We start from the raw sequence: 22,662 nt of genomic DNA, 5'->3' as shown, positions 1-22,662 counted from the left end.
TAGAACACAGGATGCCAGAGCTGGGAAGATTCTGAGAACACAGGATGCCAGAGCTGGGAGGGCCATTAGAATATAAAATGTCAGGGCTGGGCAGGACCTTAGAGAACAGAAAGCCAGCATTGCTTAGGACCTCACAGATCATAATCTGCCTTCTCCCTCATTTTGCAAATGGAAAAACTGAGGTCCAGATATATGAAATTATTCAAGGTCACAGAGCTAGGATTAGGTCTCAGGACTTTTGGTTCCCAATTTCTCGTCCTTGACATTGCCCCCATGGTATTCATGTGCAGAATAAAACCCCAGCTACCTGACTCTTTAGTCTGGCATTTCTAAGTTGCCCCCTCCTGGCTATCTGTGCTGATCAAGGGCCTTCCAGCACAGAGAATCCAAAGCAGGAAGGGGTAATCTCCAAGTTTCTATTTGGCCATGATATCTCTCTTATGATTAGTGGATAGAAGAGGTGGCATTGATATTCATTTTTAAAATAAGCCAGTATTTCAAGAGCTCACACCAGCTGATCTCTGAGAATGTGGTCTGGAGCAGGCTGGGGTCCTGACAGATGCCCTCCTGGGTTTGCACATTGGCCACAGAAAAGCATCAAAGAGACAACGGTCTCCTGCCAGGTTGTCTTTGATTACTGCCTGCTGGACTTGGAACAGTGATTCTCATTGTGATAGTAATGGTAATTAAAGATTCCCCTGTATTGGCTTGGTTTTCAAATTGATTGTATTAAAACCCAGAGCTTGTTAATCCCACCTGTGGGATGGACTTTTTGATGTGAAAAGAAAGTCCTGACTGGGAGGAGCTGGTGACATAGATTTGGAGAGACAAGAGAGAGGCGGAAGTTCTTTTTGGAAGCAGCACCTCGTGAAGAGGGAGAGACTAAGAGATTGCTGGTGGCCGCTTTGAATTGCCCTGGACTTTTGAGACCTGCCCCCTGAGCTGCCAAGGACTGAGGAGACATGGCTGTCTTGCTGGTACTTTGTCTGTCTGTTTTGATGTTATTTTGCCAGATTTGTCCACTGGTGAAAGACTGTCCTGTTGAAGAAGTCCTGGAACCTGGCATTTGGTTAAGAAGGCCTGAGACTGTCCTGCAGACAGAGAGTGAATACTGTCCACTGGTGAGGGGCAGTACTGAGAGTGAATACTGTCCACTGATGAGGGACAGTACTGTTGTTGCAGGGGTCTGGAGACTGTCCGGCAGACAGAATGAATACTGTCCACTGGTGAAGGACAGTGCTGTTGTTGCAGGGGTCTGGGAGCCTTTCTGTTGGTTCAGAAGCCCTGAAGAAGGATTTTCTTGTTGTATGTTTACAGAAATCCTGGGAGAGGGCTTTGCTAATGTGTTCAGGGGTTCTAGGACTGTTCTACAGACAGAGGATAAATTCATGAAGGGACTGGCAATGTATCTTATGGCCTTGCTAAGCCTTGTCTCCCCAGGAACTAAGATTGCTGAGAACTTGCCTCGTGTCAAGATGAAGAAAAGACCTCCATTTGGGTATTAAGTGCTGTGTTTAAACTTGATGTAACTCTGGGGTAGATTCAATTGTGATCCAGGGGTGGGGAACTTTTGACCTTTTTGTGTTCTATGGTTGAGCAAATGAATGTATTTTACTTATGTTTGGAAACTAATCTCCATTTGAGAAGAGGGGCTTTGTGGTGGACTTAATTAAGGTATAGCCTAGGGGTGGAGAAGTATTTGGAACAGAGACTTTGTAATTGATTGAATGATTGGAAAGTCCTGGGGTGGGGTAGGCCTTGGAGATGATTTAATCACACTTAGTAAATGCTGTATTTTGAATGATGTCATGTTTTGATCTTCTCTGTTCTGGGTTTGTTACTGAATAAAATAGAGAGCACCTATGCTGGTATTTTGAACCTGGGAAGTTGCCTTTGCTTGGTATTACATTACACTCATAAGCAATAGATTCCTGCCCACCCTCACCCCCACCCCAAGTTAGGGGCAGCTGTTCCTCTTAGAGAGTCATACCTTCTCAAAATGGAATTTTGAGTTCTAACCTGATCTTGACCCGGCATACTGGCTAACCTCCTGACTCTCTGGGTTTCTATTTCTCCCAGCATAGAATAAAAATGGGGAGTAAGCAAGTAAAAGATTGATTAGGAGGACAACAAATCAGTGGCAACCCCACAACCCATTTGATGACAACCTTTATGAGGCAGGGACACCCGTAGAACCAGAGTGCACTCTGACCAAAACTGCCCACCATGTAAAGTCTTCAGGTGAACTGAGAGGACTCATTTGGTCAGGGGGATGATCAACTTCCCACTTCACCAATGAGATTGTACATACTAGCGGAAATGTGGAATCATGAATGCTCTTAGCAGGGGACAGGTACTCACTCTCAGGTGGGTATCTGAGACAGGACCTGGGACAAGCGGCTTCCATTTCTCAGAACCCTCTTCTTGGACATTCACATGGTAGCCAGTGATGGGCCCTGCTCCTTTGTACAGTGGGGGCTCCCAGTGCAGCATTAGGGAACTAGCCCTCACCTCAGAAGCCCTCACATCATATGGGGGTCCTACAGGAGAGAAGAGAGAGATAGAGGAGGGGAGGGGAGTTTTGTCAATCAGTCAGTGTGCCCAACACTGGAGAACTCACCTGGATGGTGGGGGTGGTGGGTTGTAGCATTAGTAGTAGTAGTAGACTATTACTACTAGTGGTAAACTATTACTACTAGTAGTAGACTAATAGTATTAGTAGACAATTACTACTAGTAGTAGACTAGTAATAGTATAGTAGGAATTATAGTAGCAGCAGCAGCAGAATTTATATAACACTCTACATCTACTTTTTCATTTAATTCTTACAACATTCCTGTGAGGTAGGTGCTACCATAATTCCCATTTTATAGCTAAGGAAACTGAGGCAGACAGAAATTAAGTGACTTGCCCATAGTCACACAGCTAATAAGTGTCTGAGGCTGGATTTTCCTGACTCCAAAGTCTAATACTCTTCATTAGAGTGGCATAGAGCTAGTTAAGCTTTGGAAAATTGTGGAGCTGAAATGAGCCTGGTGATGGCAACTGAGGGCTCTGACTGCCTAAGATTGTGCACTTTCCATGAGGCTGGTCTCAAACAACGGCCAAAGCCCGGGTTGTGGCAGGGGGTAATGGGTCAGCCCATTAACTGGGAATGGTTTTGTTTTATTTTATTTTTTTCACTGCAAAACTCAATGCTTCATCTATGGATGGAACCTACAATCTTGACCTCTGGTAGATTGTAAGGTCCTTGAAGGCAGGGATGATTTTTCCTTTGTATTCTCCATACAGTATCTTGCACACATATAACAAATACTTGTTAAACTGAAGTGAGCTTAGTTAATGAATTCAGAACTATGGACAGGAGTAGCTTGGTTAGAGGGACAGAGAAAGAGAGAGTGGTGAATGGATCTGGTGTCCTCCTCTTCATTTGGCCCAGGGAGATGTGTGGAGCTGAGGAAGAGCCTTACCTGGCTGGGCCATGGTCCATTCCTTACATTCAAACAGGTCGCTGGGCTCTGAAAGCTCACCCACACCCGCCCAGTTGGTTGCTCGAGCACGGAACTCATAGAAATGTCCCTCCTGGAGGTCAGTGATCTTCAGGGAAGAAAAAAACACGGAACACACAAGTGTGAGGGCAAGAAAGGGCTTCAGGGGAAGAGGAATGGGAGAATAAGGGATAAGGAAGAAAGGGCAGGTAGATTTATGGGAGAGTTCAAACAAGCCTCTCAGAATGAGAATCTGTTCAAGGCTGTTTACACAAGTCATTCCTGATTCCTCCAGGAGTTACTTTGTATGTATCTAGCACTGAATTCTGTGCATATATATGTGTATGTATATATATATATATATTTCATATATATATATATATATATATTTTTCCTCTCAGTATAATGCAAGCTTCTTGAGGACAGGTTCACTCACCCACCATATATCAGAGGCTAGACTTGAATCCAGGACTTACCGTCCTGATTACCCATTATGTACACTCCCTCTCACCTAACACATAGTAGACTCTTGATAAATGCTTTTTGAATTGAACCCAAATGTTTAACTTTGGGATGGTTTCCTTTGGTCCAATCAAGGTGAATTAAGAGAAGACAGATTTCTGGCAATCACTCAGACAACACACACCTGAGTCCAATCTGAAACACTTTTGGTCTCTGTTGTGTCAGAGGACTCCCATTCCAAGAGGTAGCACAGATAATTAAGAGCTGGCTAACTCTATTCAATTAACTGAAGTGGTTCCCTGTGACTTCCTGGACCACATATAAAATCCTCTGCTTGGCTATTAAGTTCTTTATAACCTGGCCCCTGCTCCCTTCCCTGGCCCCTCTCACCTTCCCTGGCCCCTCTCACCTTCCCTGGCCCCTCCCTCCCTTCCCTAGCCCCTCCTACCTTCCCATGCCCCCTCCCACCTTCCCTGACTTCTTACACCTTAAGGTACTCCCCTCGGTGAACTCAGATCCAGTGTCACTGGCCTCCTTCCTGTTCCCCACACAAGACGCTCCATCTCCCAATGCCAGGACTTTTTCCTGCCTGTCTTCCATGCCTAGGACTCTGTCCTTCTGTGCCCTGCCTCCTGTTTCCTTCAAGTCTGGGTTGAAGTCCCGCCTTCTGCAAGAAGTCTATCCTAGTTCTTAATCCCAGCCCCTTCCGTCTGCGGCTACTCCTATGGGAACCTGTGCGCGTCTTGTTTGTACATGGCTGCTGTCTCCCCAGTAGATTACAAGGCTCTTGAAGGCAGGGGCTGTCTGTTCGCTTTCTCTGCACCCCCAGCATTTAGCACAGTATCCAGCACACAGTAGGTGCTTAATGCATGCTGGGCTGCATACCTTGTAGACGCGGGTAGGCACCGGCTGCTGGTTGACCGGCTGCCACTTGGGCTCGGATTCCTCGTGCTGGTCCAGGAAGTAGCCCAGGATCTTGCCTCCCCCTCGGCGCTTTGGGGGCTTCCACCCAATAACCATGTCATTCTTCCCGCAGGCCAAGAGGGCAAATCCATAGGGGGCAGAGGGTGTGGCTGGCGGGGGGTGTGAGGGAACAAGCGTGAGAGAGGAAAGATAGATTCAAGGCCAGTTCTTTTCTCCAGACAGCAGCATTGGGGGCTGAGAGAAATCTTGTAGAATGTCAGGACAGGAAGAGATCCTTTTTGTTTCTCTTGTCTAACTTCACTTCAGCCCCATTTTCAGAAGAAGAAACTGAGTCCCGGGGAGAAGGGGAGCAAGTCAAGTGCAGTGTCATGGAAAATACGCTCACTTTGGAGTTAGAGGCAGTGGGTTTGAATTCTGATCCTTCTACTCGCTGATAAGTGACTGTGGCCACAGTATTTCTATAACTATGCCTTCCACATGGTGGGGCTTAGGGCTGAGGCATGCCCATGATCTGGAAAATCTGCATAAAATTTTTTGGCCCTCCCTTCCTACCAGAGAAGAAGTCTGAATTTTTTCTTTTTCTTTTTCTCTTATGGGGTGCTTACAGTACCTTATTATAAAATTTGGGGTGATATGACCACATGTTGTCCGCGGCTTCCACAAAACTCCCCCCAAATTCCCATTTAGTTTCTTATGCCAACAACCTGTGACATATCAAAACTGCAATGGGGAAAGCCATGATATGAAGGGATAACTACTTCCCAGGGCCTCATTCTTCTTATCCAACACAAGATGGTTTGGCCAGATGATCTCAAAGGTGCCTTCCAGCTCCCAACCTCCAGCTCCGAACCCATGAAATCACTGGCCCCAAATCATGTAAGTAATGGGAGACGGAGCCTGGATTAAGGCCAGTTCTCTTGTCCCCCAGCCCGAAGCTCTTGCTCTAAACCACAGGATCCTTGATATGGAGCTGGGAAGGCCCCTACACCAGGAGGCCCAGGGAGGTTAAGTGACTTGTGTAAGGTGACAGATCAAGCTGTTTCCTCTGTCAGAGAGATCTCATGAGTAGCAGTGTAGACATCACTTGTAACCTCTGAAGAGCAATTGGAACCAATGCAGGCTTCTAAAGTCTAGATGGCATAGAGGCAACATCTCCCAAAGCCAGCCAAGAGATCAAATCACAGGACACAATACCCAGGGATTCTGTTCCTCATCCCACGAGAAAGGGTCGCTCACAAGGACTCTGCCCTGCCATTTACCAGAGGGAATACTGGACCCCCTTCCATCCAGCTCTCCTTGCTCTAGCATCTTATAGGGTTACCCATATGACCCCCAAAATGAATCTTCTCTCTCCTGCCCTCTAGCTCCCAGACCTGGGGAGGCAGTCAAGCTGCCCTGGTCCCTTGTACGTACCGATGGCCTGTTTGACCGTGATAGGGTCAGTTTCTGCTGACCTCTCTCCCACTCCAGCTTCACTGACTGACCGGACGCAGAACACATATTCCTTCCCTGTTTTTAGTCCAGGGACCGAAAACCTGTGAGGGGAACACATGACCTTCAGGAGCTCTAGGTCTGGAGTCTCAAAGCAACATTGATGACCCCAGTGTAGCCTGATCAATATATGAAGAAATGTGAGGGCTACAGTGTGGGCCAGGGTCCTCACGGATCCCATGGGGCCTGTGACTGCCAAAGCCCATTTCCTCAAAGTTAGTATTTTCCCAGAGCTGTCTTAGATCTACAATTCAAGGACCTTTTTGGCCTCAGATTTGTGAAAATGGTAAATAGCCCGAACATGCGTGATGGGGGTGAGCAGACCATAGGCCTTCAATATGATGACCATCATTTAGAGGTGACTTGAGAATAAGGGGCGTGGCATTAGGGAAGTCTCTGAAGAATTGTAGGCATAAACTGAGGAAGATCTTAGGGCCATTACAGATAAGGAAACTGAGCCTTAAGAAAGCTGCATGATTTGTTTGGGGGGTGGAAAAGATAGGATTCCAGCCCAGGAACTCTGACTCCAAATCTAGCTTTCTTTTTACTATGATACACAGGCATGCTCTCTAAGGCCCTTTTGACATAATGTGTTCTGAGGACCCCCTCCCCAGCTCTGACATTCTGTGTTCTAAGGCCCTCCCAGCTCTGACATCCTGTGTTCTAAGGCTCCTCCTATCTCTGACATTCTATGTTCTAGGGCCCTTTTCAATGCTAAATTCTATGTAGTAAAAATGCAGATATAGTTCACAGGATCCTAGAATAATGGACAATTTTAGAGCTAAAAGGGACCTGCAAGGCCATCTAGGCCAATTTTCTCATGAATAGAAAGCCTCAGGCAGTACTCCGATATCCCTAAGATACTAAGAAAACAAGAGGGAGCCCACCAATGCCTTTTGTAGATACTTATTTGGAGGGTCTATGGGAAAATTGTAACAAAAATTTTAAAAGGATGAAAAGGGATGTAAATGCCTTTGATTCTACTAGGCCTATACTCTCCAAAAGATCAAAAATGGAGGGAAAAAATCCCACATGTACAAAAATATTTATTTAAAGCAGTTTTTTTCTGTGGTGGCAAAGAGCTGGAAACTTAAGGAGATGTCCATCTGTTAGGGGAAAGGCTGAACAAATGTTGGTATATGGATAGAAGAGAATACTATTGTGTTGTGAGAAATGATGAAATGGACATTTTCAGAGAAAACTAGGAAGACATGTATGAACTGATGCAGAGTAAGGTGAGCAGAACCAGGAGAACAATTTACGTAATAGCAGCAACATCATAAAAAGAAATAATTTTGAAAGACTTAAGAACTCTGATCCAATCAGTGACTAACCATAATTCCAGAGGACCAATGATGAGGCCTGCTACTCACATCTCTTGACAGGGAGGGGATAGACTCTGGATGCAGAATCTTGTCCTATTTGTGAGTCTGTGTGCCTTCTCAAGGTTCTAGCACACTGAGTTTGGCCTCAGGAAGCTTTTCCCATACATGTTTTCCTGGTAGAATGGAGAATCATGGCAGGAAGTTCCTCGGGGAGCTATAGGAAAGAGCTGGGGAACTGGCCTAAACTGGTCAGATTATTTTTTGGGGGGGGATGGGGATGAGCAGGGCTGTGATGTTAAATATTAAACAACCATATCTCTGAAAATTCATGGCACACTTTTAAGTTTAACCTATGGTTATGAACATTTTCGCCATCATTTTCTTAAGTCTAGATTCCAGACAACCAACAAAACAGTAATTCAGGCCCTGATAATACAGTGTAAATTTCCAGGGGACTGGTAGGTGGTGCTAAAGTGCATAGAGCACTGGGCCTGGAGTCAGGAAGACTCAGCTTCCTGAGTTCAAATTTGGACTCAGACACTTACTAGCTGTAACCCTGGTCAAGTCACCTAGCTCTGTCTCAGTTTCCTCATATGTGAAATGAGCTGGAGAAGGAAATGTCAAGCTACTCCAGTATCTTTGCCAAGAAAACCCCAACTGGGGTCATGAAGAGTCAGGCAAACTGAATGACTAAAGAACAATTCAATTGAAACTACATTTGTTAGTATGTTAAGTCAGCTTCAATGGAGATAGCCAATGGTCTGCTCCAGGGCAATGTCTTTGGTTCTATGCTGTTTCATAATTTTATTAATGTTTTTGATGATATAAATGGCATGTTTATTAAATTTATTTCCAAGACAAATCTCGAAGAGTCAATTAACATATTGTTATGATAGATAGACTCAGGACCCAAAAAGATCTCGAGATGTTATAATGATGGGTTGGATCAAGATATGAAGCTTATGAGAGAGAATGTCAGGTCCTAAACCTGGGTTCCAATGGACTTTACAAGTACAATATGGGAGAAAAGTTTGAAAAAATCTGGGGACTTAGTCGCCTTGAAGTTCAATATGGTCACAGTGGAATGCTGTCTTAGGCTTCACTGAGAGTGCTAGGGTCTGTAATAAGGAAGGTAATGGTCCCACTGCACCCTACTCTGGCCAAACCACATTAGGAATACGGTGTTCATTTTTTTTAGCATTTTAGGAAGTATGTTGACAAATTGGGGCATGTGAAAAAAAGACAGTGAGCAGAATGGTGAGAGGACTGAAAACAATGTCTTCTGAAGATCTCTGTCAAAGGGACTGGGTTTGTATAGTCTGGAAAAGAGAAGGCTGAGGGAGCACATGATAACTATCTTCAAATATCTGGAGGGGAATTAGATTTTGCTTTGCTTAGACCTAGAAGGCAGAATAAAAAGCAATGGAGGAGACACTTATTTAGGTTCAGTGCAAGGAAAAATTCCCTTATGGTTATAGCTGTCCAAAACGTGGAAGAGGGCTAATGAGGGTCTCCTCATTAGGCTTTCATTTGGAGGCTGGAATTCCATTTGGTGGGTGTTTAGAAGGGAGTCTCAGTAGGAGCAGAAGGAGTTTCACAGGCAAGCAAGGGCTGAACTAGACCTCAGAGGTCCCTTTCGTCTCTGAGACTCTATTATTCCACAATCCTATGAGACAATAGGGAAGACTGGAAAAGATGCAGTTAAGGTAGCAGCTATTTCTGACCCTGTGCCAATAGATTCATCACCACCCAAGAACTTTTGGTGTTTTTGGTACCCCAAACCTCAGGAAACTCACAACAAAACTTGGCATTGATGACTTTCCCGGGGAACTACATGTGTGTGCCTACCTTTGCCTGTGTGTTGCACACATACACACACATGTACACACATTGTAGACACTTTCCTAAACCACTTTGAACCCCTAAGATCTGAGAAGGACCTAAAACCTGGATTGATCAGTCAGGAGAGGCACTGTGGCCCACTCTGAGCTTAATCTACCATAATGCTTTGCAATACTCTGGCATAACAGTCGTGCCTTGCTCTCTGAGTGAACTTAAAATGCCCCTTCCTGTGTCAATATATAAGGTCAGATGAAGCTGACTAGAGCATTCTTCTGTTAATGACTACAAAGGACAAGGCACCTTGACCACACACTACTTTGAATAATGGGACTTTTCTCATCTAAATATTTTATGGACACATCTTATGTTATGTCATGTTAATGGTAAAGGAAACACAGATATCCTGGGTTATAATTTCAATTGACACTTTGTTAACTCTCCTATCTTGTTGTATTTACAGTTCATTCAATTAAGAAAATTCCTTTCTCATGCTACGGTTAAACACATATGGAGATCATAAATTTGAGTGACATAGACATCCTGAGTTGGGATTGTTCTAAAATATGTATAAGACTGCTCATCTTTTTATCAGGAAGTCATAATTAAAGCTCTGGCTTCATCTATACATGTATTTTGTTAGCCTTAAGGGAATAAACAATATGAATTTATATACCACCTAGCCTGTTTGCCTCTTTTAGCCTCTTTTAACCAAATTTTCAGATCAACAATACAAACATGAACATACTCACACATGCACACAGAGGAACACAGACAGAGAAACATTCCTAAATACATCAGATCCCCACTCAGGGTCTTAAGGCTCTTCAGTGAAGAGGTCTCAATGTCTCTCTGTCTCCATCCATGACAACCATCTTCATGACAATACAATAAACCTTTCTAACAGGGACCAGCCCAGAGGTTCTTCTTCATATGGGTCTGGATCCCAACTATGTTTTCCATATGATCTTGAGTCTATCACAAGCTCTAATGAACCTCAGTTGTTTTTTTTTAATGAGTATAAAATGAGGTTGGACTATGTAATCCCCAAAGTCTCATCCAAACTCCAAGTCAATAATCTAAGTCAATAATGTCTGTATCTGGATTCTACCTAGAATCCAGAATTTTGGATTCTATCTGTTAACTCGAGCATCTCCAGAGTGGGAGAGAGGCTGGTACTCTCTTCAAAGCTACCGCCCCAGTTGCTTCTAACCAGCTCTGATGCCCTGGCTTCCCTCATGTGGAAGTGATATTCTTTGGGAAGGAAGGACATAGGGAGGACTTACTTGTTACTCTTGATAGGTTTGTTGTTAACGGTTTGCCATTCAGAAGCGCCTGCTTCCCGAGAATATATGTAATAGCCCAGGAGCTCAGAGTCACCTGTCACATGGTCCCAACTCAGGGAGACAGAGGTTTTTGTGTCTCTGAAAACTTGGACTTGAGCCGGAGGGGGAAGAGTAGCTAAAAACAAAATAAAACAAAACCGCAAGATGAGTAAAGGTAGGAAGGGAGAGGAGGGTTCTGGGGCCATGGCAGTGGCAGTGGAGGTGGAGAGCTGGCCTGTCCTCTCCATCCCTGTTCTGAGGCAGGGTGTGCCCTCCTTCCCTCTGCCCAGCAGCAATACCTGGCTGACTCCCGAGGGTGATGGGTTCACTGGGCTCTGAAGGCTCGCTCAGGCCGTACCGGTTTGCTGCTCGTACTCTAAATCGATACGCCTTCCCTTTTTCCAGATCCAGGAGTGCGAATCTTGGGGACTTCACTGGGGTCTCTGAGCTCACTGCCTCCCAGGCATCGCTGCCTACAACTGACTATAAAGTAAGCAGTCAATCTCTGCCTTACTCTCCAGGATGATGGGACAGTGCATAGTAGTATGACAAATATAGAAAAGTACAAAAGTGTTTCTACTGAGTTTGGGAGGTTAACTTCATAGTCAAACATACAGAAAAGAGTCCTGGATTTGATGTATGAAAACAGGGGTTCAAGTCCTAGCTCTGAAACTGTCTAGCTATGTGACTGTGAGCAAGTCACTTAAGCATCTCCAGGACTCAGTTTTCCTTCTCTAAAATGGGGATGATAGTATTTGCACTGTCTCCTTCACAGGGTAGCTATAAGGAAAAAAAATGCTTTTCAACCTTAAAATTCTATAGAAATAGAATTTAACACTATTTCTCAATCACTCTAGCCTAGAAGAGTGGGATCTTGTCTTAGGCTGAGTCTTAGAGGCCAGGGATATGAGAGACTTCTGTTTTCTAAAGGTCTCCTCAGACGAAGACTGGCTACCCTCTTGGATTGCATGGTCCAGCCCTCTATCTTGGTGAGGTGCCCATCAAGAGGGGAACTTCAGGGTTTCCTCACCTTCTCCAGCAGGTAAGTCAGGTCCTCTTTGCCTCGGGGGCATGGCTCATCCCAAGACAGGAGGACATAAGCCTGCCGAGTCTCACTGGCTCGGACATTGGTGGGAGGTGAGGGGATGATCACCATATCTACAAGAAATTCAATGAAAGCATGAGTCAGCTGATGACTGGCTATCTTGAAGTGGGCTCCTCTCTCACTATCTCAAACACATTATTTGGGCCTATTTTGTCCTTTTGGTTTTGGCTGTTTAATTGCGTAGGCTTCAGGGAAGAGGTCATTCAGTGCATTACATAGTTTGGGGGACAGGACATTTTCATATTTTCCAGTGAGAGTATTGGATTAGATGATTTCTAAGCCTTTTCCAGAACTGAATAGTCTATGTTCTGACTACCTCTGACATTCTATGTTCTAAGGTCCTATCTGGTCTAAAATCCCATGTTTTAGAGATCCTTCTAGAGGTCCTTTTCACCTCTAACAGTCTAGCCTCTAAGATTCCCTTCAGTTCTAATATTCTCTATTCTGAGGTTCCTCCCATTTCTGACATTCTGTGTTCTAAGGGCCCTCCCAACTCTGACATCCTGTCTTCTAAGGTCTTATTTAGCTTAAAATTGTATCTTTTAAAGGCCATTGCAAATTTGACATTCTATGCTTTGAGGTCCCTTTTACCATTAACATTCCTCTAAGGTTCCTTCTAAGGTTCTACCTTTATGGTTTCTTCCAATTCTAACATTCTGTGTTCTGAGGTTCCTCCCAGTTTGGACATTCTAGGTTCTTAGGTTCCTTCCAGCAGTAAAATTCAATCTCCCTCAAGAGAATCTATGCTTCTTGAGAGCAGGGACTTCTTTCATTTTTATCTGTCTCCAGTGCCTGACATATAGTAAACACTTAATGGGTGGTCTAGAGGGAGACCCAAGAGCTTGCTTCTTCCTAAGCGAATCTGGTCTGGGATTAAAACCATCTGCAGACAATTGAGAATTGACAAGTATGGATAAGGACAGGAACGATTTTTTGGTCCAGGGGTAATTTAGTTGGTCCAAGGAATTTCTGGGTGAAGAAACTCCCTGTACCAATCCAAGCCAGCTGCTTTTTGGCAAAGTATAGTCTTAGAGAGTGCCTAGGACAGTGAGGGATACTTGTCAGATTACAAAAACAGCAGAGGTCTATCTCTAAGCCAGGTCTTCCTGGCTCAGAGGTACATTCTCTGTCCATCATGCCATACTACCTTTTTCATATTTTCTCCATCTCTGTTCCAGTTACTAGAAATGGAAAAGCTTTCTTCTAGAAATTCCATAAAGTTGTTTGTACCTAGGCTCCTGGGGCCTTGCCCCACCTGGAAATGCTTCTCCATTCTTCATTCTCCCTAAACACTGTCACCTCTCTGGGTGTAGTCAAGACCAAAAGGAAATGTAATCTCCTGCATGCTGGAATTCCTGTGGCCTTTGTCCTAAGAGCTCTTCTGCTGGTAGAATGACAAGAGCCTTAGTATGGGAATGGAAAGATTAAAGTCCTGGCTCTGACACTAGCAAGCTGTGTGACCTTGGGTCAGTCATTTTTACTTCTCTGAGTCTCAGTTTTCTCCTTTACAAAATGGTTACAAATGCTTGTTCTGGTTCTACTCTGTTGTGAAAGTCAAATAGGACAATGTAAGGTTTTGTAACCTGTTAAGTGCTATGTAACTATGAGCCACCACCACACCCATCATCATGACCATCATCACCATCACCATCATTATCACCACCATCATCACCATCATCTCAGTGTGGGGGCATTGGTTTGTACAGAACATGCTAGATTCCCATTTGCCTAGGTCTGGGCCTCATGCTTGCTATGGATGATGTTGGGCCCCACACTTCCTTGGTATCATTCTAGACTATACTTCCCCCTAAGGATAGTATTAAAATCTCATGTTCTCTGCCATGGCTTGATGTTACCTTCAGTATCAGCTTTGTTGACTGCAATATTCCTCCCAAGATCAAAAGGAATCACTAGAACAGAGAATGGATTTGCATTAGGGGTGTGTGATTGTCTGTGATGGAAGTCAAGGCCATTAGTTCTGCTAAAGCTGATTTCATTTGCTCTTTATGGGCCTCAGATCTCCTCTGTAAAATGAAGGGGTTGGAGTAGATACTGGTTAAGGCTCCACCATCCCTAGCTCTGACATCCTGTGTTCTAAGTCTCCTCCCAGCTCTGACATCCTGTGTTCTAAGGTCTCTCCCAGCTCTGATACCCTGTGTTCTAAGGGCCCTCCCAGCTCTGACATCCTGTGTTCTAAGACCCATCCCAGGTCTGACATCCTGTGTTCTAAGGCCCCTCCCAGCTCTGACATCCTGTGTTCTAAGGGCTCTCCCAGCTCTGACATTCTGTGTTCTAAGGGCCCTCTCCTCCCCTAGCTCTGACATTCTGTGTTCTAAGGGCCCTCCCAGCTCTGTGTAGTCTAACATTTTAGGATTTAGAAAGGGGCTCTTAGGATAGGAAACAGGATAAGTGGAATACTCACATTGGAAGTTGGTTGGCAAACTCACCCACTCTGAGAACGTTCTGTGCCTACAGCAGCCTCTTTTCAATAGCTCTTCTTTTATTAGTCACTTACTCAAATGCTACTTGTCTCACTGTTTCAAGGAGGTGTGTGTATGTGTATGTTGTACCTCCAATGAGAATGGGGAGCCCGTGCAGGAGGGGACTATGAAGGACTATGAATTCCCCTTTAGATAGGGAGTTCCTCTGGAATTGCTGTACCTACCTGTCTTCCTCTCGGCTTCCCTGGGGTCTTGCATGGTGACCAACTCTGTGGCCTTGGAAGGGAGGCTGGTGCCTGCTTTGTTGATGGCTCTCACCCGAAAGCGGTAACTCTGGCCTTCAATGAGTCCTCGAACAGGGCACCGGCAGGTTCCTCCAGGGGCCTCATGGCAGATCTCCCACACCCCAGACTCTCCCTGGCACCTATTATCAGAGATAACTCAAGTTCTAGGTTCTCCAACATAAGCACTGTGCCCCAACCTGAAAAAGCAAGTCCCATCTTTTATATAACCAGAGCCTTTATATATAACACTGACAATGCGTGTCCCTCCCTGGAAATCCAGGCCCTTTTTCTCTCATCTCCCCAGTAATCAAGGCCCCTCTTACCCTTCAAACCGTGGATTAAATCTTACCTCCTCCAAAAAACTCCTCCCTTTATCAGCATCCCTGTCTACACTTCTGCTCTCAGTTTGCCCTAAGATACATCTTAATCTGAATTTGCTGCTTTGCTCTTTTGTAAGCCAGACCCCATTTCTCTTGCCCTTGCTCCCTACTGTCAGGTTCTAGAGTGAATACAGCAGGACAGGTTCCCCCATCCTGTGATCTCCAGGGACCCTTAAGGGGCTCTTTCCGCCTTGTCCTCTGACTTTATCCTATTCTGCCTTTGTAGCAAACTAGCCTTTTTGTAAAGACCTGAGAGTTAGGGAAGTAATTTTCCTTTTCTGAGTCTTAGTTTTCCCATCAGTAAAATGAGGGGTCAGTAGTCAAAATGATCCCTGAAGTCCCCTCTGACATTCTGTGCTCTAAGGTCTCCAGCTTCTACACTTAGTGTTTGTTCTAAGGTCCCTCCCAGATCTGATATACTGTTTTAAGGTTTATCCAGCTCTGACATTTAATGTTCCAAGATCATTTCTAGGTCTGACATTCAGAGTTCTAAGGGCTCTTCAAACTCAGACATCCTGGATTCTAAGATCCCTCCTTCCAGCTCTGACATTTTCTATCCTAAGGTCCTTCCCAGTGTCTACATTCTTTGTTCTAAGGTCCTTCCTAGGTCTGGTATTCTGTGTTCTAAGGTTTTTTCAAGCTCTGACATTCTTTGTTCCAAAGTCCCTTCCAGCCCTGACAGCTTATGTTCTAAAGTTCCTCCTACACCTGGCATTCTGTGTTCTAAAAGTCTTTTTCAGTGCTGTCATTCTGAGTCCTCTTCCAGCAGGGACTGTGTCCTCTGTTTCCTATGTTCCTCCACAGTACAGAAGAGACAATTCTTCCTATGTATAAGGTAGGCTCTTACTTCTGGTCATTGGCCCTCTCTGCAGCACCCACCTCTCAATGGTATAGCCAATAATGGGGTTGCCCCGGGTGTCACTGGGTGGGACCCAAGTCAGAATCAGACAATCTCTATTCACATCATGGCATTGGACGTTCAATGGGGATCCTGGAGCTCCGGCTTTCTCTGCAGGGGCATCTGAAACAGAATGCTCTTCAGACCGGCTTTCATTTTACAGCACATCTCTAATCCCCTGTATCATTTCTCCATCCTTTACCCTCACCTCCACCATCATCCCCTCCATTGTCCAGATCATTGGTGCTTTAGGAGAAGGGCCTGGGAGGGTGGGGCAGTGATGTTTGTGACAAGGCTAGAGTCTATACCACCTTGATCCTTGGGCCATCCCCAGTTCCTATCCTGTCTGGGATTCTTGGTGCCAAACATGTCAGACCTGCTCCCTCCCCCAGGCCAGGGCCTCCACTGCTTCTTTCCTCTGTCCCCAGAGCTCACCTCTCACAAACACGTAGGCACTCTGCTCCTTGGAGCCAAAGGGAGAGGGCACTCGGATTGTGTACAGTCCTTCGTCCTCTTTATAAGAACAGGACACTCTCACAGAGGCCTGGCGGTCCAAGTATTGAAGCTGGCGCCTCTTGGAGATCTGTAGCAGCATCCCTAAATCAATCAGAGAGCATTTAGTCAGCACTTTCCACTTGCCAGCCACTAAGCTAGCTGCTGGAGACACAGGAGCAAAAAGGGAAAACTAAATAAATCTCTGCCCTCGAGGAACTTACATTCAAATGAGGGAGATATTGTGCACATATAATTTCTATAGAATAAATTTTTATAGAAACTTGAACATTTTTTTAGGGGGTGGAGTGGGGAGGAAGATCTAGAGAGACCTTCTACCAAGGGTAGTATTTGAGCTGAATGTTTAAGGAAACAAGCAGTCGAAAGCAGAAGTGAAGAGTTAGTGCATTCCAGGCATGGAGGACAGTGGGGGAAGATGAAGTGCCGAGTGTGGAGCAACGGAAAGGCCAATCTGACTGGACCACAGAGAGTGAAGGGAAGGTGACGTGTAACAAGGCTGGAAAAGTAGATTTAGGGGCAGGTTGTGAAGATGAGGAGTGTCTATGTGAAGGAAAGGATGGTCCTGCCTTTGGGAGGGGGAAAGAGAGTGTCTCTGTCTAGCATGAGCAGGAACCTTGTACCTGTCAAAGAAAAATATGGAAGCAAAAATACCAAAATATACATTATTGAAAGTAAGGCATAAGGTTTACCAAAAATTTACTAGGAATCTACATGTAAAAGCCGCTGTCTATTGATACAAACAAAAAAGCCTACACACCAGAGCAAGCCTGCACACACTGCAAGACACCAGAAGAGAATGCCATTTTTTAATGACAGGACAAAAATGAAGTTTGTGTTCATAAGACTCCTACTGTGTGCATATTTGTGATATCCTTTGCTCATCCTATAAGTGGGAAGAGAAGGGGAATAAGCATTTATATAGCATGTATTATGTGTCAGACTCTGTGCTAAGTGCTTTTACAAATATTTCATTTGATCCTTACCATGACCCTAAGTGGTAGGTGCTATTATTATCCCCATTTTACAGTTGAGGAAACTGAGGCAAACAGGTTAAGTAGCTTGTCCAGGGTCACACAACTAGTAGGTGAGTGAGGCCAAATTTGAACGAGGTCTTCCTGATTCCAAGCACTGCACTCTATCTACTATGTGACCAGCTAGCTGTAATCATTGAAGTGGTAACATACTATTATGGTTTAATATCACAAACTATATCTTTGGCTTGTTCCCCCCCTTCCATTTGTGACCAACACACTGTTCTGGATTTGTTACTTTAAGGCAAGTTTCATTCCTCAATGTGAGATAATTTCTAGAACTTTCTATAACATTCTGGAAAGATTTCCACTAGCATATGTCAGACCTAGACTTCTTGAGGCCACTTTACCTCCTCTTTATCAGATGGCTGTGATTCAAATTGCATTGGATTTAACTGATAAAAATATTGTTTCTAGGAGATCTGATCACTGAACACAGCTCATTTTACTTGTTTCAACAGAATGGTGCCCAAATAGGGTCATGAAGAGTCAGACAAGATTGAACAGCAACAGCAAATTTCCAAATGTTTTTTCACACCAGTGTGAATTCTGTTTTCTCCGAATGAATTGAGATTATACATCTTGATGTTGACCATGAGTGATTTATCTTTTCCAGTCTGGGATTGAGTATCTATCCAGGGGTAGGCAACCTGCAGCCTTGAGGCCACATGTGGCCTTCCAGGTCCCTGGGTGTGGCTTTTTGACTGAGTCCAAGTGTTACAGAACAAATCTTTTTTATTAAGGGTATTTGTTCTGTGAGGTTTGGATTCAGTCAAAGGGTTGAACTTGAGAACCCTTCCTTTCTTCCTTTCCCTTTCCTTCCTTCCTTCCTTCCTTCCTTCCTTCCTTCCTTCCTTCCTTCCTTCCTTCCTTCCTTCCTTCCTTCCTTCCTTCCTTCTTTCCTTCCTTCCTTCCTTCTTTTCTTCCTTTTTCTTCCTTCCTTTTTTCTTTCCTTCCTTCCTTCCTTTTTTCTTCCTTCCTTCTTTTCTTCCTTCCTTTTTTCCTTCCTTCCTTCCTTCCTTCCTTCCTTCCTTCCTTCCTTCCTTCCTTCCTTCCTTCCTTCCTTCCTTCCTCCCTTCCTCCTTCCCCCTCTCTTTCTTTCTTTCTTTCTTTTTTCTTTCCTTACCTCTGTCTTCCACAAAATTATTAATATATAAATTAACTTATATTATATTGTTTACCAACTCAGAGAGGGTGAAGGGGGTTGAAGAAGGGATAGAATTTGGAATTTAAAACTTTTAAAAATTGTTAAAAGTTGTTTCCAAATGCAATTGGAAAAAATAAAATATCATTTTAAAAAAGATAGGAGACTATATTTTGCCACTTTATAAACTTCTAAGATAAACTAAAAGATAAATACTTCAAAACAAAATTTACTATATATTAAGTTTAATAACAATAATATCCAGGATTTAAAATAGCATTATTGTAACCTCAATTGCTAAAATAAATCAATACTATAGGGCGGCTAGGTGGCACAGTGAGTAAAGTGCCAGCCTTGGAGTCAGGAGGATCTGAGTTGGTTCCAGCCTCAGACACTTAACACCCACACAAAAAAACTAGCCATGTAACCTTGGGCAAGTTACTTAACCCCAATTGCCCTCCAAAAGGCAAAAAAAAAAAAAACCAACAAAAACAAAATACTAAATATATCAATACCAAGAAAAACAGCAACAGTAACAGTTGGAGAAGTGGAATTTTGAAAAATGTTGCCCTGCTCTTTTAAGCAATCTGTCCAGGTGTTCTGAAATGGACACTTCTGAAATAATTTCTACTGCCTTCTCTTCACCTTTACCTGTACCATCCTATATAGAATGTGACTACTTCAGTCTCATCTCCCTGCCCTGGTGTGGAAATGTTACCTTTTCTTGACAAAATTTGGAAAATAAAACAAAGCAAAAACAAAAACAAAAATAAAAAACATCAACAGAACAAAAAGCTCTTGGCTTAGATGAAGGAAGGAAGAAAGACTTTCCCCAGGCTACTAAGAGCATAGCTTAGCTGTTTCAGAATTGTTCCAACTGTGAAGTATTAAGGATTTGATTAAAAAAGGAAAAAGAGGGGTTTAATAGGTAAGAGAGTCTTCTGAGGAAAGTTGTATGATCTGGTTTGTATCCCGGGAAAGAAAGAAAACTTTGCGCAAAGTCTGTATTTTACGTGGAAACAAAATACAAGTTTGTTTCTTCATGTTTTTTTTTTTTTAATGGCCTGCCAGTTTTAAGGGAGACCAAAGAGGTCTGAGACAGTCCAGATTTTCTTGCTCCCTCAGAACCGGTACTGACTATATTTTACAGCCAGGGCTTGAAGGGAGTTCTGAACTCAACAAACTCTGCCTTTCTGATATTGAGAACGTATGGTACTAGCCAAAAGAAGGTGAAGAATGTCAGAATGCAATACTCATAAGGTAGGGTGCAAGTGTTTGAATTTCATTGCTTAGATGTGATTTTTCCCACAACAGGTGAGGCATTTTTAGGACTCTGTCTGGAGCAGAAACACTGGAGTATGTAATTCATCACTAGAAATTGTTTAGAGTAATTTCATCATGTGAATAGCACATTGATTGTATTAATCCTCATTTTAGTTTAATGATTACTTGTATATTACTTTAATGATTTACCTTTGAATTGGGATTTTGAAAAGTGTAACCAAGATATATTTTATCTCTGAAAATTTTTGTTCTTACCAAATTCATATAGACATACGCACAACATAGATGTCCTTCACATTTATATATTTGTGTGTATACCATAATTTCCTGACATCCATGAAAATTACATGTATGTTCTGGACAAAGATTTTGAAAGTTGTGACTTTAAATTTTTAGGTCATGATTTCAAAAGGAGAAGGCAAGTGGTCATGAGCTGATAATAATAAATTAGACTAAATCTATGTGTCCCCAATATAGACATTTAGAAAGTTATAATGGTAAAAGTTATCATCTGGAAAAATAAGTTTCAGAAAATAAAATTATGATGGAATTATTTCCTCAAACAATACAATTGTATATATTTGGAAATGTGTTGCCTTTTCTAAGAAGTTGTCTAAATATTAAAATATGTATATTTTGATATATCAGTTTCATCTAGCTCTGATAAAAATGCAAGAACTATTTAAAAATTTAAATCTTTAAAAATATTTTTCTAATTTTGAGGAACAATTTCTGTAAAAATAGAAAGTATTTTATGATGTGAAGCCTGAAACTAATTGAAATGCGAAATCATATGTGTGTGTATATAATTTGTGCATATTTGAGTCTGAATATTTACTGGTCCTCTACATGATGATAAAGAAAATTGTCTTTTACTTAATTGTGGTTGAAAGACTACATAGATGTTATAAGTAGGCCTATGAATAATATATGAATATAGTTGAATATATGTCCCTAATATGAATCTAACTATAAGTTGGACATGGAATATTTTTAAAAAATTTTAAAGAATGACTTTGTATCAACAGAATGGACCTAAAGATGGATATTTAACAATTTTCATGTGTCATTCTATATATGTAGTACAATGCAATTCTTGTTCATATTGATGTTAATTTAAAAGATAATTCAGTCAGTCATTTTTTCAGTTATATCCTCCTCTCTGTGACCCCATTTGGGGTTTTCTTAGCAAAGATACTGGAGTGATTTCCCATTCCATCATTCAGTTCATTTTACAGATGAGGAAACTGAGGCAGAGTGAAGTGACTTGCTCAGGGTCATGCAGCTAGTAAGTGTCTGAGGCCAGATTATGAACCTCCAAAAATGAGTCTTCCTGACTCCAGGCCCAGCATTCAATGCACTTTGCCACCTAGCCTTCCAAAGGATAATTACCCTTACTTTAATTATAAGCACTGGAACTAGGGTAAAATCTCTTTTGATTTCAAATTTTACTAATCTAATGCCTATAATTTTATTTTAATCCTGAAAAAAGAAGAGGTCATTAGGCTGACAAATCACCAGACCTGTAAGTAAGAAGAAAATGTTTTCAGGCTTCATGTGGCATATTACAGAGAAGTTTGGAAAGCACTTCTAGGTAGATATTCTGAGTTGCTATCATACATTTTAAATGATGTCAAATTTCAATACATAAATTGGCAACCTAATTTCTCAGATCTTTGCCCAGAATCCAACAGGACTGAGAAAATTTTGTTCAGGAATACTGGGTAGGGGTCACTTTATAACTTTTAGACTTAGACCTGATAAAATAATGTCAGTTTTCTTTTATATAGTACAGTGTCCCAAAAGTCTTATACTTTAATAGCTTAAGCTGTAACCTTTAATAAATTTAGACTAAGGCTGTTGGGACACCCTCTACACATCTTTATTATAGAATCAATTGAGAGAACATATGTAAAGTGCTTTGCAAACCTTAAAGCAATATATAATGGTTATGATTATTATTAATGCCTAAATACATTATATGTTGAGTTATACTGTGTCCTTAAATTCACTGTGATCAGAACACAGGGGCAGAATAATATTCTCATAAAAAGTCACACATTTCCTAACTGTTGTATGTGCCAAAGAATGTAATATCCCTATGCTCAAAGAGATTAATGTGGGATCCCTGTCTTAGCAAAAGAAGCCTTAGTCCCTAAAGTGGCTCAGAGGAGCCTAAGGCAGGGGTAGAGAACCTGCTCCTTGAGGCCACATGTGGTCCTCTAGGTCCTCAAGTGTGGTCCTTGACTGAGTCCAAGTTTTACAGAACAAATCCTTTTATTCATTATTAAGGGGATTTGTTCTGTGAAGTTTGGATTTAGTCAAAGGACCACACTTGAGGAAGTGTCCTGGAGGTCACAGGTTCCCCACCCCTAGTCTGTCCTGATTCCAGAACCCCTTTGTCCCATCCTCCCCTCGAACTTTCATTAGCTCTTGTTAACTCCTCTGAAATAGCCCATGTGAATAAAGGATGAAAAAATAAAGGTCATCTGATCTTTAAAAGAGTTAAAGAACATTAGTTTGATTCAGATTTCTTCCTGTGACCACTCCCACTCCCAAAGAGCCTTGTATAGAGTTGGGTACTTATTTAAAATTTGTCCAAGGTCCTTGGTTCAATCCGTGTGGGTACCCTCTCCGCCTATCTTCATGACTTGATACAGCTATAAGATATTCATCCTTTGGTGGCCTACCTTCTGGTGATGAATCTTTCTACTCTTAGCTCGTCCTT

At 42.7% G+C, this 22,662-nt stretch overlaps 1 protein-coding gene across 3 annotated transcripts in view; it reads right to left on the bottom strand.

The window, feature by feature from the left end:
* Positions 1–22,662, bottom strand: part of MYOM3 (myomesin 3) — an 86,560-nt gene that overhangs the window by 36,269 nt on the left and 27,629 nt on the right. For all 3 annotated transcript variants that reach the window (XM_069079419.1, XM_069079421.1, XM_069079422.1), the window contains 11 exons: positions 16,398–16,559; positions 15,944–16,085; positions 14,625–14,824; positions 13,816–13,869; positions 11,885–12,012; positions 11,154–11,337; positions 10,816–10,990; positions 6,288–6,409; positions 4,836–5,023; positions 3,471–3,597; positions 2,362–2,540 (listed from right to left, as the gene is read on the bottom strand). In XM_069079419.1, the coding sequence (XP_068935520.1) occupies positions 2,362–2,540; positions 3,471–3,597; positions 4,836–5,023; positions 6,288–6,409; positions 10,816–10,990; positions 11,154–11,337; positions 11,885–12,012; positions 13,816–13,869; positions 14,625–14,824; positions 15,944–16,085; positions 16,398–16,559 (1,661 nt within the window). The remainder of the gene's footprint in view (positions 1–2,361; positions 2,541–3,470; positions 3,598–4,835; positions 5,024–6,287; positions 6,410–10,815; positions 10,991–11,153; positions 11,338–11,884; positions 12,013–13,815; positions 13,870–14,624; positions 14,825–15,943; positions 16,086–16,397; positions 16,560–22,662) is intronic.

Source organism: Petaurus breviceps, unplaced genomic scaffold, assembly GCF_028583685.1.
Source record: "Petaurus breviceps papuanus isolate PSGF00001 unplaced genomic scaffold, PetGlider_PUasm1.0 91041, whole genome shotgun sequence".
Lineage (NCBI taxonomy): Eukaryota > Metazoa > Chordata > Mammalia > Diprotodontia > Petauridae > Petaurus > Petaurus breviceps.
Note: the sequence above shows the minus strand (reverse complement) of the source record. Positions and strands in the feature narration are given on the sequence as shown.